The sequence below is a fragment of the Cnephaeus nilssonii genome, assembly GCF_951640355.1.
Source record: "Cnephaeus nilssonii genome assembly, chromosome: 3".
In the NCBI taxonomy this organism is placed as follows: domain Eukaryota; kingdom Metazoa; phylum Chordata; class Mammalia; order Chiroptera; family Vespertilionidae; genus Cnephaeus; species Cnephaeus nilssonii.
This window is the reverse complement of record NC_137074.1, coordinates 80,541,307-80,557,953: the sequence shown is the minus strand read 5'-3', so window position 1 is coordinate 80,557,953 and position 16,647 is coordinate 80,541,307. Positions and strand designations below refer to the sequence as shown.

General features: G+C 44.7%; 1 protein-coding gene across 1 annotated transcript in view; it reads left to right on the top strand.

The window, feature by feature from the left end:
• Window positions 1-16,237, top strand: part of ARL6 (ARF like GTPase 6) — a 44,050-nt gene extending 27,813 nt beyond the window's left edge. The window contains exon 7 of the mRNA XM_079767009.1: window positions 15,041-16,237. Coding sequence (XP_079623135.1) covers window positions 15,041-15,066 — 26 coding nt within the window. The 3' untranslated portion in view covers window positions 15,067-16,237. The remainder of the gene's footprint in view (window positions 1-15,040) is intronic.
• Window positions 16,238-16,647: the final 410 nt, after the last annotated feature.

The following is a 16,647-nucleotide window of genomic DNA, read 5'->3' as shown; positions in this document are numbered from 1 at the left end:
CCATTCCCTTCTAGCTTGATGTGTTTCTGTTGAGAAATCATTTGATAATCTATGGGGGATCCTTTGTAGGTAACTCTCTGTCTCTCTCTTGCAGCCTTTAAGATTCTCTCTTTGTCGATAACATTTGCCATTGTAATTATGGCGTGTCTTGGTGTGGGTCTTTTGGGATTCATCTTGCTTGGGACTCTTTGTACTTGAGTAACTTTTTTCTTCCCCATGTCAGGGAAGTTTTCTGTCATTATTTTTTCAAATAAATTTTCTAATCCTTGCTGCTCTTCTTTTCCTTCTGGCAGTGCTATTATACGTATGTTATTTCATTTTGCATTGTCCCAAAGCTCCCTTAGGCTCTCCTCCTGCTTTTTAATTTTTTTCTCTAGTTGCTGTTCAGATTGGGCTTGTTTCTGTACTTGATCTTCTAACTTGCTGATTCGGTCCTCTGCTTCTTCTAGTCTACTGTTGAAGCCTTCCATGGTGTTTTTGATTGTAGTTATATCATTTTTCATTTCTTCCTGATTTTTGCATAGGTTGTTGATTTTCTCGTCCATCCGGTGTATCAACTGTATGACCATTACTCTGAATTCTTTTTCTGTCATGTTGCATGCTTCCCTTTCACTTATTTCCTTACTTGGCGATTCCTCCTTTTCTTTCCTCTGGGGATTGCTTTGTTGTCTCCCCATTCTGACTATCACCCGAAGGTTCAGATGTTGAGTTGCAGGGGCCTGGACCATGTGCAGTGGGAGTTTTGCACCCCCCAAGTGTCACTGAAGAGCTCTGATACCAAGACGTGTGGTTGCTGTGGCTTGGTGGGAACCACGCTCGCCCTGGGTCACAGTCACAGGCGCTTAGTGTGGCCTCGTGTGTGCACCTAGAATCAGGGACCCTGCCTGCACCACGTTGAAACAGAGAACCCACTGGCGTGTGCCAAAAATCAAAGTCCCCTATTGCGTGTCAGGAGTCAGAGGCTCCCTGTGTCCATGCCAAGAATCAAGTATCAGAGTCTTTGTTTCTTGGTGCTACCTCGCACTGAGAATCGGGTCCCTGTGTGCACATACGCCAAGAATTGGAGTCACTGGCTCTTAGTGTGAATGTACTGGGAATCAGGGATCTCTCAGGCACACGTAATGAGGAACGGAGTCTAGTCACTGGTGGTCAATGCTGCCTCTTGTGTGGAGATTCAGGGTCCCCGATCTGCCCGGGAGACCAGTTTGCTCAGTCGCACTGTGTTGGCAGGAGGTCCACATCTGCCCTGCGGTAAACAGCCTTCTGTGTGCGCTTGCCCTGAATCAAAGTCAGGAGGCACTGCCACTTAGTGTGGGTGTGGGGTCTGGTCACACGGGTGTGCACTGTGGAAAACAAACACCCTGTGTCCATGTACCCAGGCTCCAATTCAGCGCTGCCTTCCTGTGTGGGCACAGGGTCTGGTCATGGGGAACAAACTCCCCAAGACAGCACATCCAGGTTCAAATTCACCGCAGCCTCTCTGCTAAGGTGCAGGGTCTGGTCATGGGAAATAAACTCCCCAGGTTTGCACCCCCAGGCTCAGATTCAGTGCTGTCTACCTGCATGGTTGTAGGATCTGGTCGCAGAAAACAATCTCCCCAAGGTCATGCACCTATGCGCAAATTCAGGACTGCCTCCCTGCCTGGGCGTGGAGATGAGTCGCGGGAAACAAATTCCTCAAGTTCGCAAGTCCAGGCTCAAGTTCAGCGCTGTTTCCATGCCCTGCGTGGGCGCGGGATCTGGTCGCAGAAGACCACCTCCCTAGGGATGAGCGGCTAGGCTCGAATTCCGCTCAGTCTCCCTGCCTGGGCATGGAGATGAGTCGTGGGAAACAAACTTCCCGTGTCTGACACCAAGGCTCAAAGTCAGGCAGAGTCGCCACTGCTTTGTGTGTGCAGAAAGCCTTATTGTGTGGCTGGGCTCTAGTAGTTTCTATGTCGCTGCCGCAGGGGCGGTGGGGAAGAGAGGTTGGCTTTGTGACTCACAGAAATCTGTGGCCGGGTGACTGGAGTCCTGGTGTCCCTGGGTCTGCAGCTGTGGTGGCAGGTCTTCTACCAGAGTGGCTGCAGGGTCCTGGTTTGCTTCCGAGACCAGACTGGGTGGTGGCGAGGCTAGGATCCTAGTCTCAAGCAGTTCTGTTCTTCAAGATGGCGTGGTCTCTGTGCCGCCGGTGTCCTCGGGGTTTTGCTGTCTAAGACTGCCTGGGTTGGCAGCCCCCTGGAAGAACTGCAGGGTCTCACTGTCCCTATTTCACTCACACACACACCCACACACGTCCACACACACCTCTATCGCTCCCTCACTCTCTCACACACTCTCCCTCCCTACCTTCCTACCGGTCGCCATCTTGCCTCCCTCTTGCCCATTTTTCTATAGCAATAAATTTCTAAGAGATCTAGTAATGGAAGCATATTTCAAGTTTGGGACAAATGTTAGTCTTACTGTCAATAACTAAAATAAGTCTGCATGGCATGTGTTTTAAGAATGCTTTACTTTATATATATCTTAATCCTATATAATAAAACCTTAATATGCAAATAGACCGAACGACCGGCGGAACGACTGGTCGCTATGATGCACACTGACCACCAGGGGTCAGATGCTCAATGCAGGAGCTTCCCCCTGGTGGTCAGTTCGCTCCCACAGGGTGAGCGCCACTCAGCCAGAAGCTGGCGAGTGCAGTGGTGGTGGTGGGAGCCTCTCCTGCCTCCATGGCAGCACTAAGGAGCAGCTAGCCAAGCAGTAAGCAGGCAGGGCAGTAAGGAGTGAGGGGTCCCAGACTGGTAGAGAGATCCTGGACTGTGAGAGGGATGTCTGCCTGCCAGCTTAGGCCTGATCCCCCTGCCGGCAGGCGGACATCCCCTGAGGGATCCCAGATTGCAAGAGGGCGCAGGCTGGGCTGAGGGACCTGCCCCTTGTGCACGAATTTCGTGCACCAGGCCTCTATTTTATATTTCACATATTTACACAACTTTTAACACTCTTATTGAGAATTATAAATACTGGTATTCTATTGATTTGTATGTAGCAGCTCTATTTGTTATTCATCAAAAATAGCTATCATAGGTTGGTACAAGTTTACTATATCAGGGAATAAATTAAGATTTAAGATATTAAGGCAGGGGGTGGGGGGTTAGAGATCAACCAAAGGACTTGTATGCATGCATATTAGCATAAGCAATAGACACAGACACTGAGGTGGTGGGGGCTTGTCCTCAGGGAGTGGGAGTGGCAGGGGGGCTCAATCCAGGAAAAAGGAGACATATGTAATACTTGAAACAATAAACAAAATTAAAATAAATAAATTATTATTTTTCCTAAATTTACATTGTCTACTAGTTACAGGAATCGCTGGAAGCACAGTAGACCACAAAGAGCAGTAAAAATGAATGAAACTGAGTTCTTTAGGTTTCAGGACACTGAGAGTCAGGCCAAGAAATTTTCGCTTATGAGCAGAACAACTAAGGATCATTCCTATTAGGCATCTCCCTGCTCTGAATAAGGGTGAGCAATATATTATAAATTTAAGTTTTCGTCTTGGGCTATCAACTTAACTCTTTCTACACTAACCATTTTTTTAATTCTCACTTTAGGATATGTTTTTATTGAGTTTTAGAAAGACAGGAAAAGAGAGAGAGAGAGAAACATTGATGTTAGAGAGAAACATTGATATGAGAGAGAAACATTGATTAGTTGCCTCCCATACACATCCCGGCTGGGGATTGAACCCTCAACCTAGGTATGTGCCTTGACCAGGAATGGAACCTGAAACCTTTTGGTGCATGGCACAATGCTCCAACCAACTGAGCCACCAGGCCAGGGCTAAACTAACATTTTGATTACAGTTATGTGTGATTTCTTTTCCTCTTCTGCATGTCATGTTGGATCTTTGAACCAAATATTAAGTTTATGTCTGGACAAGCTTACTATATTGGGGAATAAATTAAGATATATTTAGCTGCTTACCCATACAATGACATAATATTTCTTTGGTTCAAAGTACTAAGTGTACATCTGATAAATATTTTTCATGTGTTAGTAAAATGTGGCATTTTAATTAACTACACAGACTATTAGTGATTTTTCTCATTTGTAGCCATCATAACATTTACCATTAAAGTGCAAAGAGCACCCTGGCCAGTGTGGCTCAGTTGCTTGAAGCATCGTCCTGTACACCAAAAAGTTGCCAGTTCAATTCCCAGTCAGGGCACATACCCAGGTTTTTGGTTCAATCCCATGTCGGGATGCATATGGGAGGTAACCAATCCTCCCCCCTCTCCCTTTTCTTCTCCCTCTCTCTCTCCCTCTCTCTCCCCCTCTCTCTCCTTTCCTCCTCTCTAAAAAAATCAATAAAAAATAAATAAACTAAAAAAGTTAAAACATTAAAAAGTAAAAAACTGCAAAGAACATTCTAGTCATAATTTTATAATTAAGTGAAACTTAATTGAGAACCTCTAGTGATTCTAGCATAACTACTAGAATTTTTCTGTGAACACAACCAACTTAGTTTCTTGGGTTGGGATAAAGAAGTGATGAAAGTTAAGGAACTCTGGGTGAGGCTGGGTCCCAGGCCCGGGAGAGGCCACGCCCCCCTGGGTCCGGGTGAGGCCATGCGCCCCTGGGTCCAGGTGAAGCTGAATCCTGGGTCTGGGCGAGGCCGTGTGCCCCTGGATCCGGGTGAGGCTGGGTCCCGGGTCCGGGTGAGGCCGTGGGCCCCTGGATCCGGGTGAGCCTGGCCCCGGGTCCGGGTGAGGCCGTGGGCCCCTGGATCCGGGTGAGCCTGGGTCCCGGGTGCGGGTGAGGCCGTGGGCCCCTGGATCCGGGTGAGCCTGGGTCCCGGGTCCGGGTGAGGCCGTGGGCCCCTGGATCCGGGTGAGCCTGGGCCCCGGGTCCGGGTGAGGCTGAGGGCCCCTGGATCCGGGTGAGGCCACGTGACCCTGGGTCTGGGAGAGGCCACGCGCCCCTGGGTCCGGGTGAGGCCAAGTGCCCCTGGGTCCGGGGGAAGCTAGATCCCGGGTCCGGGAGAGGCCACGCCCCCCTGGGTCCGGGTGAGGCCATGCGCCCCTGGGTCTGGGTGAAGCTGAATCCTGGGTCTGGGTGAGGTCGTGTGCCCCTGGATCCGGGTGAGGCTGGGTCCCGGGTCCGGGTGAGGCCGTGGGCCCCTGGATCCGGGTGAAGCCGTGCCCCTGGGTCCGGCCGAGACCAAACCAGAGGGAGTTGGACCTGCATTACCACCATTTGTCCACCATCCAGAGCTGAGGGGTCAGTGCCGACATGTACTCATAAGGAACTGGTGGACATTGATATTGGGTCTCAAAAGAACTGTTGGTCCAGAAAGAAACTCACTACAGACTGATTCATTTGCCTGTCAGCATAACTATTATTGCTCGTCGCACATTCAATTCTTATAATTCTTATAAGTATATCTCTAGTGACACATGATTTCGCTCATCTAGTGGAAATGATGAACAACATAGACTGATGAACAAGAACAGAACCAGAAACAAGGAGGCATCGATCGGACTGTCGGGCCTCAGAGGGAGGATAGGGGAGGGTGGGGGGAGGGGGGAGAGATCAACCATAGGTCTTGTGTGCATGCATATGAGCCTAACCAATGGTTAAGTTCAACAGGGGGTTGGGGCATCCATGGGGAGGGGTGTGGGATGGGAATGGGGGGATGAGGACAAATATGTGACACCTTAATAAAGAAATTAAAAAAAAAAAACAGATAAGGGCAAGAAACACTGCCCATTTTATCTTGTGAAAACCAGTAGCAATTAAAGTAACCCTGCTCTGTGGGAAAAAAAAAAAAAAAAGAAAGAAAGTTAAGGAACTGATTCCCATATAAACATAGGTTGCAGAGGAACATTCCAGAGAAAACACCAAAAGCATATTTTCAGCCTTGATTCTTATTTACAAGTGCTTATTACTGCTCACAGTTAAGATATAGCATGGATCAAGCCCCACTATTGTTCATAAAGTAACTCAAAGCACAGTAACCACTAAAAATAGGTTGAAATAGTCATGTGAATTTTACATCGTAGCTTCTCCGCTCTATCATAGCTCTCTCTTCCCTTTATTTATTTATTTTTTATTTATTTTGTAACAGTGAGGCCACTAGGTGTCAGTAACAATCCAACATCACTGTGCCACTTGCCGACTCTGGTCTTGTCATCTAATTTTTATGTCTGACTTTTCTGATTCCTTACCTTTGCATCTTACTTCCCAAGTCTTTGTAAGGTGGGTACGTTATTGGAAATACTTTTGTGCCCTTCTGTTGCCATATTTTTTATGTAACTGTTACAGCAGTTTTCTGCAAGGTAAGCTAGTTGTCCCAATTTTATGTAGGCATCATGGAATAGTAGTTAAAAAGCAGTTGGGCTTTTGAGTGTAGAAGATTCATTCCACGACTTATTATTAATTAACATCTCTTTTGAAGATAATTGTCTTCATCTGTAAAATTGAAAAAATAAATGTGAAAATAGTTGCACAGATTAAATGAAACACTGTATGTGTTAAAATCACTAGCATTAGAAAACACTCAGTAAATGTTAAATGTACCCTTTTACCTAAGTGCTCTATTTAATAATGAAAGAAACTTTGTACATATATTAAAAAGTATGTTGGTTTGGTTTTGAATACAAGATCTTCTGTTCATATTTCTTATGTAATAGCAAATAGTTTGCAATTTGATGCTTCAGTCTCTATTAAAAAAAAGGCAAAAACCTATTTTATAAAATAGCTAACAGCATGCAAGAGACTTGTCTGTGCATTTAACTAACTTATTAGATTTTTTTATGTAAATCTATCTGTGAAAGCTATTCTGAGTTTATCTCTTCATTTTGCTTCCAAAATTCTGAAATTTCCTAGCATTATAAACAAGAAGGCCCTTGGACCAATTTCTTTTCTTTTTCTTTTTTATTGAATTTTCTATTTATTTTGTTGTTGTTTTTAATTCTTTATTGTTGAAAATATTACATACTAGAGGCCCAGGGCATGAAATTCGTGCACGGGGGTGGTGTCCCTCAGCCCAGCCTGCACCCTCTCCAATCTGGGACCCCTCGAGGGATGTCCGACTGCCTGTTTAGGCCCAATCCCGGTAAAATCGGGCCTAAACGGGCAGTCGGACATCCCTCTCACAATCCAGGACTGCTGGCTCCCAACGGCTCACCTGCCTGCCTTCCTGATTGCCCCTAACCGCTTCTGCTTGCCAACCTGATCACCCCCTAACCACTCCCCTGCCAGCCTGATTGATGCCTAACTGCTCCCCTGCCAGCTTTTTTGCCCCTAACTGCCCTCCCCTGCAGGCCTGGTCACCCCTAACTGCCCTCCCCTGCAGGCCTGGTCCCCCACAACTGCTCTCCCCTGCAGGCCTGGGTTCCCCCCAACTGCCGGCCCAGTCACCCCCAACTTCACTCTTCTGCCGGCCTGGTCACCCCTAACTGCACTCCCCTGCAGGCTTGATCGTCCCCAGCTGCCCTCTCTTGCAGGCCTGGTCCCTCCCAACTGCCCTCCCCTGCTGGCCATCTTGTGGCAGCCATATTGTGTCCACATGGGGCAGCCATCTTTGACCACATGGGGGGCAGCCATCTTGTGTGTTGGAGTGATGGTCAATTTGTATATTACTCTTATTAGATAGGCTAGAGGCCTGGTGCACGGGTGGGGGCCAGCTGGTTTGCCCTGAAGGGTGTCCCGGATCAGGGTGGGGGTTCCCTTGGGGCGTGGAGCAGCCTGGTTGAGGGGCCTGTGGTGGTTTGCAGGCCGGCCACGCCCCCCGGCGACCCAAGCAGAGGCCCTGGTATCTGGAATTTATTTATCTTCTAAAATTGAAACTTTGTAGCCTTAAGCCGAGCCAAGCCTCCTGCTTGCTCCGTGGCCACAACCATTTTTGTTGGGATTTATTTATCTTCTATAATTGAAACTTTGTAGCCTTGAGCGGAGGCAGGCCAGGGATGCGGAAGCTTGGCTTCCTCCATTGCCGTGGGCAACTCAAGCCTCCTGCTCTTTCCAGCTCCGTGGCTGCCACCATTTTTGTTGGGATTTATTTATCTTCTATAATTGAAACTTTGTAGCCTTGAGTGGTCCAGGGCTGGCCAGGGTGTGCGGAAAGCTTGGCTTCCTCCATTGCCGGGGAAACCCAAGCCTCCTGCTCGCTCTATGGCTGCAGCCATCTTGGCTGGGTTAATTTGCATACTCGCTCCTGATTGGCTGGTGGGCATGGCTTGTGTGTAGCGGAGGTATGGTCAATTTGCATATTACTCTTTTATTAGATAGGATGTCTCCTTTTCCCCTATTGACATCTCCCAGCCCGCTCCCGCCCCCAGCACAGGACCTCATCTCCCTACTGTCCATGTCCATTGGTTATGCTTATATGAATGCATACAAGTCCTTTGGTTGATCTCTTACCCTTTCCCCCACCCCCTACTCTTCCCGCCTTCCCTCTAATATTTGACAGTCTGTTCGATGCTTCTATGCCTCTGGGCCTATTTTTCATCAGTTTATGTTGTTCATTATATTCCACAAATGAGTGAGATCATGTGATATTTATCTTTCTCTGACTGGCTTATTTCACTTAGCATAATTTTATTATTTAGAGTTTAAGGCTAAAATTTTGGAGATAGAATATTAAATGAAACATTTTGTGCCATGATTCCATTCTTTTTCGGAAGGATTCACAATGATTTCCTATGTATTGCAGCCCAAAAACAAGAATCCCTGAGTAGACTATGAAGTATTTTTAAAAACCAACAGAGAATATACAGAAACTATTGCAGAGATAGAAGTTGTTTTCTAGCTCTGAAACTTTGAAGTGAGATATTTATAAAAAGAAATCCTCCCATGTGACTAAGGAAACTTACTCATTTTATCACTTTATCTGTATGGGAAAGGTTTATGCTTTCAGGTTTTTTTTGTTTTTTTTTTAATTTTTTTATTTTTATTTATTTATTTTTTTTTTACAGAGAGGAAGAGAGAGGGATAGAGAGTTAGAAACATCGATCAACTGCCTCTTGCACACCCCCTACTGGGGATGTGCCCGCAACCAAGGTACATGCCCTTGACCGGATTCGAACCTGGGACCCTTGAGTCCGCAGGCCGACGCTCTATCCACTGAGCCAAACCGGTTTTGGCTATGCTTTCAGGTTTTAATAAAACACATAAACTATTCATATGGGTGTTCCAATGACACTTAACTTTCATCTCCTCCTCAGATGTCACTAATAGTTAAGGAACTTTTGTTTAAAGACATTAACCCACAAGGGCAAAAGGAATGGGAATGACAAAAATGGCAACCAAAATAGAACAAAAAACAATGGCACCCAGACTTTGGAAGCTGGATATCTGATGAATGTTGATCTGGTCTGATAAATAATGAATGACCTAACAGACTTAAAGACCCTTTCTCTTAACAGAGAAAGCTGAATTCTAAGCCAGCACCGAGGAAAGCTGGAAGGCTAATTTACATTGCAGATCCCCACAAAGGCTTGATATTGGTAGAAATTGGAAATAAGAGAGGTAGGGCTGAAAAGAGAACACACAGTCTTACATCCTTATCCCAAAAGAAGGTTGAAGGTTCATTCTCTGCAGAGAATCAAACAGAGTGTCTCTGGACTGGAGAACAGCAAGCACAACTGTGTGTGGTAGTGCTGAACTGAAAATAAGGAGTAACTGAAAGTTTTCATACCAAATATTATAACCCTCTTCTAACTTCTGCTTCTCCCAGAAGACACTGGTGGTAGGCACGAGATACAAAGTCATCTTTGAGGAATTGGACCAGCCTAAGAGAAAAGAACTAGTGGTATTAACATCAGAGATTTCCAAGGAAATGGCTTAGCTAGATACACTAGAAGGAAAACCACATTTGACAAGCCTAAAATGCATATCACAATTCCAGTTCAGCTTTACAGTGTTTGTTAATACATATGAGAAAATGGCAAAGGATCACCAGGCATTTGAGGACCAAAACATTATGAATTAAGGAACATAAACAAACAGGAAAAATAGGTTAAAGGAAGTAGAGTTTATTTAGGGGAACATTTCAAAAAACTAGTAGAGTATGCACTAGCTCAGTGGTAGGCAAACTCATAAGTCAACAGAGCCAAATATCAACAGTACAACAATTGAAATTTCTTTTGAGAGCCAAATTTTTTAAATGTAAACTATATAGGTAGGTACATTGTTATTAACTTAATTAGGGTACTCCTAAGCTGGCCTTTGCTAAAAACTCAAGGGGCCAAAGAGCCGCATGTGGCTTGCGAGCCGCAGTTTGCCGACCACTGCACTAGCTGGTTTGGCTCATTGGTTAGAGCACTGGCCTGTGGTCTGGCCGTGGGTTCGATGCCAGTCAAGGACATGTACCTCGGTTGTAGGCTTAATCCAGACCCCAGTTGGGGTACATGTGGAAGGCAACCAATCAATGTGTCTTCCAGTCCCTTCTACTCTCTCTGAAAAATCAATGGAAAAAATATCTGGTGAGGATTAACAAAAGAAGAAAAAAAAAACTAGTAGCGTATCAAGAACAAAGAACCTAAAAATGAGTTTTTAGAAAATAATAATAGAATAGTAGAAATTGAAACCCCAGTTAAAAGAAGATAAAATAGAGTCACTCTCTCAGAAAGCAGAGCAAAAGGAGAAAAAATAGAAAATTGGAAAGAAAAGATAAGAAAGTAAGGGGTCATGTTTAGGAGGCTTAATATACAAATAGTAGGAATTTCAGAAAGAGAGGACAGAAAATAGAGGGGAGAAAAATCAGCAAACAGTATTTTCAAGAACTAAATATGAGTTTTTAGTTAAAAGTCCTTTTGAGAGCTCAATGTAGTAGATGAAAATATCCTCACACCATGGCACATCATTAATAACAGTCAACACTGAAGACAATGGAAGATTCTACAAATTTCATGAGAAGAAAAGGAGATTTTGTGTAAAGGATAAGGATACAGAATAGCATCAAACTTTTCAGTAGCAACCTTGGAAGGTGTAATATGATTGGGCAGTGCCTGGAACAGTCAAAGGAGAAAATGGAATTGTGTTCTCAAGCTGTATCAATGTATTGTGATTGTAGAATTAAGACATCTTCAGCCATGCAAAGTCTTAAGAATTTACTTTCTATACCTTTTACTAAGGTAGCCACTGAGAGGAGTATTCCTCAAAAACAAGGGAGTAAACCAAGGAAAAAAGGGGGGAATCCTGAAAGAGGAAAATAAGCACAAGAGAGTGGGGGAAGGAATCCCCTGGATGATAGTGGAGATCCTAGAGTGATAGTGAAAGATCTTTTGTGAAAATAAGTGGGCAAGCAGAGAAAACTGGTCCAGATTAGAGAGTTTGGGAAGACTGTAGTGAAATTGATTGACTCTGTAATGTGCTTCATAATAATAAAGGTTTAAACAGTGTAGAGTAATGGGATTGAAGTGGTATCTATATATATAAAGAGCCAGAGTCTGTAACATCCAAAATGACCAAAAGAACGACCAAACACTGGGAGTCAGTGCTGCGGGCGCCGCGGCGACCCAGCACTGACTGCTGAGGGGGCTGCAGATCAGGCCCGGAGAGAGAAGCAGGGTCTGATCCGCAGCCTCCATGGCAGCTGATCAGCCCTTGCCTGCCTTTCTCTCCAGGCCTTGCCAGCAGCCGAGGGGGCTGCTGATCAGTTCTACCATTCTGATCAGGCCCAGAGATAGGCCCAGAGATGCTAACTGGCATAGAAAATGACCAATCAGAACCAAATATGGGTGACCTGCGAGGAGCCAATGGCTGCCTAGGAGGCAGAGCTTTTGACACTGACTGGCATAGAAACAGACCCATCAGAACCAAAATGGGTGAACTGCGAGAAGCCAATGGCTGCCTAGGAGGCGGAGCTTTTGATGCTGACTGGCATAGAAACTGACCAATCAGAACCAAATCTGGGTGACCTGCGAGGAGCCAATGGCTGCCTAGGAGGCAGAGCTTTTGACACTGACTGGCATAGAAACCAACCAATCAGAACCTAATCTGGGTGAACTGCGAAGGCAGAACCTAAGGTGGGGGCTGAGGAGGGGTTTTAAGGGCAACAGCTGTTTGGTGTAAGGTGTAAGAAAGCGGTTCAAATTTTTAATGACCAGTTTGGCAGTATAGTGCATATTGCTGGTTATCAGTCTAGATATAGGGATTATGTATTTTTGTCTGCCAAGAGCATCTCCTCCTGCTGAAAAAGGCTCCCCCCTCCCATTTAAGCTATCCTATCCTATATAATCTATCTATACTAATAAAAGGGTAATATGCTAATTAGACCGGGTCGCCTGGCCATCTTCCAGGTGTCTGACTTCCTTCCAGACAAAGACATGGTGGTGGGGGCCAAGGCAGAGGCAGTTAGGGGCGATCAGGCCGGCAGGGGAGGGCAGTTAGGGGTGAGATCAGGCCAGCAGGGGAGGGCAGTTAGGGGCAATCAGACCGGCATGGGCGAGCAGTTAGGGTCAAGATTAGGCCAGCAGGGGAGGGCATTTGGGGGCGATCAGGCAGGCAGGCAGGTGAGCAGTTAGGAGCCAGCAGTCCCAGATTGTGAGAGGGATGTCCGACTGCTGGTTGGATCGGGCCTAAACCGGCAGTCGGACATCCCCCAAGGGGTCCCCGATTGGAGAGGGTGCAGGCTGGGCTGAGGGACCTCCACCCCACCCCCCCGTGCACGAATTTTGTGCACCAGGCCACTAGTTAGATACATAAAAAAGCAGAGGCAGGGTTGGAGATAAGGAACAATTATTAACTCCAGGGAAAACAAAATGTAATTGAAGACAGGAAAAATAACTGAGGTGTGCTACCTTTCTCAGCTGTGACCATCATTTACAGACTCATCCTATATAATAATAGAGGGATACGCAAATTAGCCGGGATGCCATAACATCATGACCGCTCAGCAGGAGGCATGCACAGCAGGAGCAGGTGGGCAGGGACTGCCATCACCAGGAGGACCTCCATGCTGGGTGGCCCCTGGTGGAGGCGGTTCCTGCACCGCCCAACCCAGAGGCCACCCATCCTGGGGGCAGCCCCTGGCTCTGCTATCTTGAGTTTGTAGTTTCCAAGGAAACAGCCAGAAGGGATGATAAACTCTACACAAATGGCTTAGCTGGTGCCCATCTAAGCAGCGGCTTTGTTTAAATAGAGCCTTTCCCACAGTGAATGACCCCAAACCTCCCTGGACCAGGCAGGTTTCTGTGGAGTGCAATCTCCACACAATACAATGGGGGCCCCAGTTTCATCCTCGGTGATCTCATGTGTGTTATCTTGGGGCAGTGGGGAAGGAAGGGGAAAGGCATCACATGGGGCAGCTCTGGCAAGCAAGCAGAAGGAAACCATGTCTGGCAGACACTCCCCTGCCACCCCCTTCAACGTGTAAGAAGAATCAAATAAACCAACACAAATACCCCTCCCCCACCCCGGAGAGATCTGGGACTGAGGGACGTCCCTCCCAGGCATTGTATACCTGCTTCACACCCCCTTGATCCAAATGGGCAGTTTAGGGAGATAAGGGGAGGAGGAGCCTCGCAGGAAGGGGATTCCCTGGAACCACACCCCTGCCCTCCCTCCGGACCTGACCTCTCAGACCGCGGGGCTTGACTCTGCCCCCAGCAGATTTGCATATCCCAGACCCTCCAGTGCTTCCAGGCACTGGGCATTCCCGTGTCTTCCCTGCCTCCCAGCCACTGACCCTCACTGTCTCCTACCCCAGAAACACTCTGTCCTCCCCAACTTTCCGTCTTTATAGCCTAAATGCATGGTGGGCGTAGTTGCTTCTCCACAGATTTTATTTGATAAGAACCCAGCAAAGTCGCTTAGCAACTGAGCTGTGCAGACTTCATCAGGGACAACGAGTGACACACCTTACTTGGCTTTGATAGCAAAGCAATCTTATTCTTTTATTTTTTAAATAGATTTTTATTGATTTCAGAAAGGGAGGGAGAGGGAGAGAGAGAGAAACATCAATGATGAGAGAGAATCATTGATCGCTGCCTCCTGCATGCGCCCTACTGGGGATCGAGCCCGTAACCCAGGCATGTGCCCTTGACCAGAATTGAACCTGGGACCCTCAGTCCTCAGGCCAAAGCTCTAGCCACTGAGCAAAACCAGCTAGGGCAAGCAATCCTATTCTTAAAGACTTGATTTTTGTCATAAACAAGTGGATTTAAATTATATCAAACCAATATACATTTTTTAATGAGATGTCTCTTCATTTCTACTAATGCAATTCTACCTTAAAGCTTATGTTGTATAATCTATACTAATAAAAGGGTAATATGCTAATTAGACCAGACGTCTTCTGGACATCCTTCCACACAAAGCCATGGTGGTGGGGGCCGAGGCAGAGGCGGTTAGGGGTGACCAGGCTGGCAGGGGAGGGCAGTTAGGGGCAATCAGGCCAGCAGGCAGAGTGGTTAGGGGTGATCAGGCAGGCAGGCAGGTGAGCAGTTAGGAGCCAGCGGTCCCAGATTGCGAGAGGGATGTCCGATTGCTGATTTAGGCCCGATTCCACAGGCATTGGGCCTAAACCGGCAGTCAAACATCCCCCAAGGCGTCCCAGATTGGAGAGGGTGCAGGCCGGGCTGATGGACCCACACACACACACACAAATTTCATGCACCGGGCCTCTAGTTATATTGATAATGACTATATTACTTCGTTAGGAGGATGGGAGTATTGAAAGCATTATGAGGTTTGTAGAGAGCAGCATAGAGATACATAAGAACTGAGGCCTCATATTAAATGGAAGAAACTGGTATTTCAACAAGTAATAATATATATTATTTAGAGATAAAGAGGTAATCACCTAAAAGGGAGTTGAGAGATGAGGCAAGGGACTGCTAATTTTTATGCAGTCATATAGAACTAGCTAACTGGCTCTATGCATCTACTAGTACAACTGCGATGAAAATAAAAACTATAGTATGATTTGTGCTTTTTTAAAAAACTGTATGCATAGCTTTCTACTGTTCTTATAGATTTGTCTCAGGTTATATTAAAAAAATAGATTTTGTCCTGTAGAGACCGATAATGTCTTGTCTGTTTTTGTTATCAGATCAGATCCAAGCTGTGAAGACATGAAAAGATAGTATTTGGAAACCTCAACAATTGTCAATTCAAGGAATATATCTTAAAGCAAACTGAATACATTAAACTTTTTAAAGATGTTGGTACATCTAAGAATACTTTATAATCTGCTTGCATTTATGGACTCTGAATAAAGTTTATAAGATTTCACGTATGCTAATCTGGCCATTAATTATATGAAAATAAATCCTCAGAAAGGATCCCCAGAATATCAACCTCTTGGTAAAGGTCTACACTTGTTTGTAATGAGAATGTAAAATCCATCTCAATATCTCATTGTGAATTATGATATCTTCAGTGTATTTTTTTAATTGTCTTCAAAAAAGCTTATAGTATGACTGCAATGGGATTGTGCTTGTGAAAAAGAACTTTAAATATTTATAAGGGACAATGGGTGACTAATGTATATTAGATTTTTACTATATGTCACCATCAATAAAACATAAAATGTAATGTACCAACTAGTGTGCTTTGTTTTATGCTGAAATAATAATGCTGTGTTAATATGGTATTTGGTGTTTTACTGTCAAATATTTGTCAACCTGAGACCAAGTTATGCTGAAGTTATTTATCCAGTGAATATGTATTGGGTAGCTCTATACTTGTACTAGTCTGGCACCATACTACGCAATGGTGATAGAAGGTAAATTAAACATATTCCTTATCCTCAGAGAACTTAAAATTTAATGAGGCAGAATTTGAGAATTTTTTAATATATCATATTTAATTTTTTACTTCATTGGCTGAATGAAAATATTTTATCCTAAGACTGAGTTATTAAAATGAGTTAATGTGTGATTCTTCAATAATTATAACTGACTTTCTTTAAAATTCCTCCAGTTTACTATAGCACTTTGTTGAAATAGATTGTGACCAAACTGTTTTGTTTTTTTCTGAACAAAAACTGCTACATAAATGTTCTTTAGAATTTTAGACATATCTCAGGTATCCACAGTATACAAATTGTGTTATTCTCAAAACTTAGAGACCACTTAGAATTATGAACTCTAAATAGAAACTTTGGTTTTAAATTAATCACTGGGAAACAGTATAGAAAGCAGTGGTGTCAATTCTGGAAAATATTGCATATAAAGAAAAACTGGAATGTTTGATGTGTAACATCTTAAACATACTTAGCTGTGGAAATGATAAAAAACAGAGGCAAAAGGTGAGCATTAAAGATGTGATATAATAACTGTGGTAGTGGTATGTTTCAGAGATTTGAATAAAATAATTTTAAAACTACAGTAAAAGTTCTGTAATATACTTTCTCACAGTCCTGAAATCCCAGTGACTTGGAATTTGTCAAGTTCAAAATTATCCAGGATATTCTACTGGTTCCGCATTTTCAGCTAGCTTGCCAGCCTTCCATTAATTGTTTTGATCAGGACAAAAAGTGAGACTCATTAATTGAGTGGACTCAAATATAAAAAGGACATTATGAAAACACTGAATGTGATTTAACAGAAAAACTAGTATTCCGTAACTATTTTAGGAGGATGCAGTACAGTAACAACACTAATAGTTATTAATCTGTGATCACTACATTTTGAGCAAATTATATCACACATGATT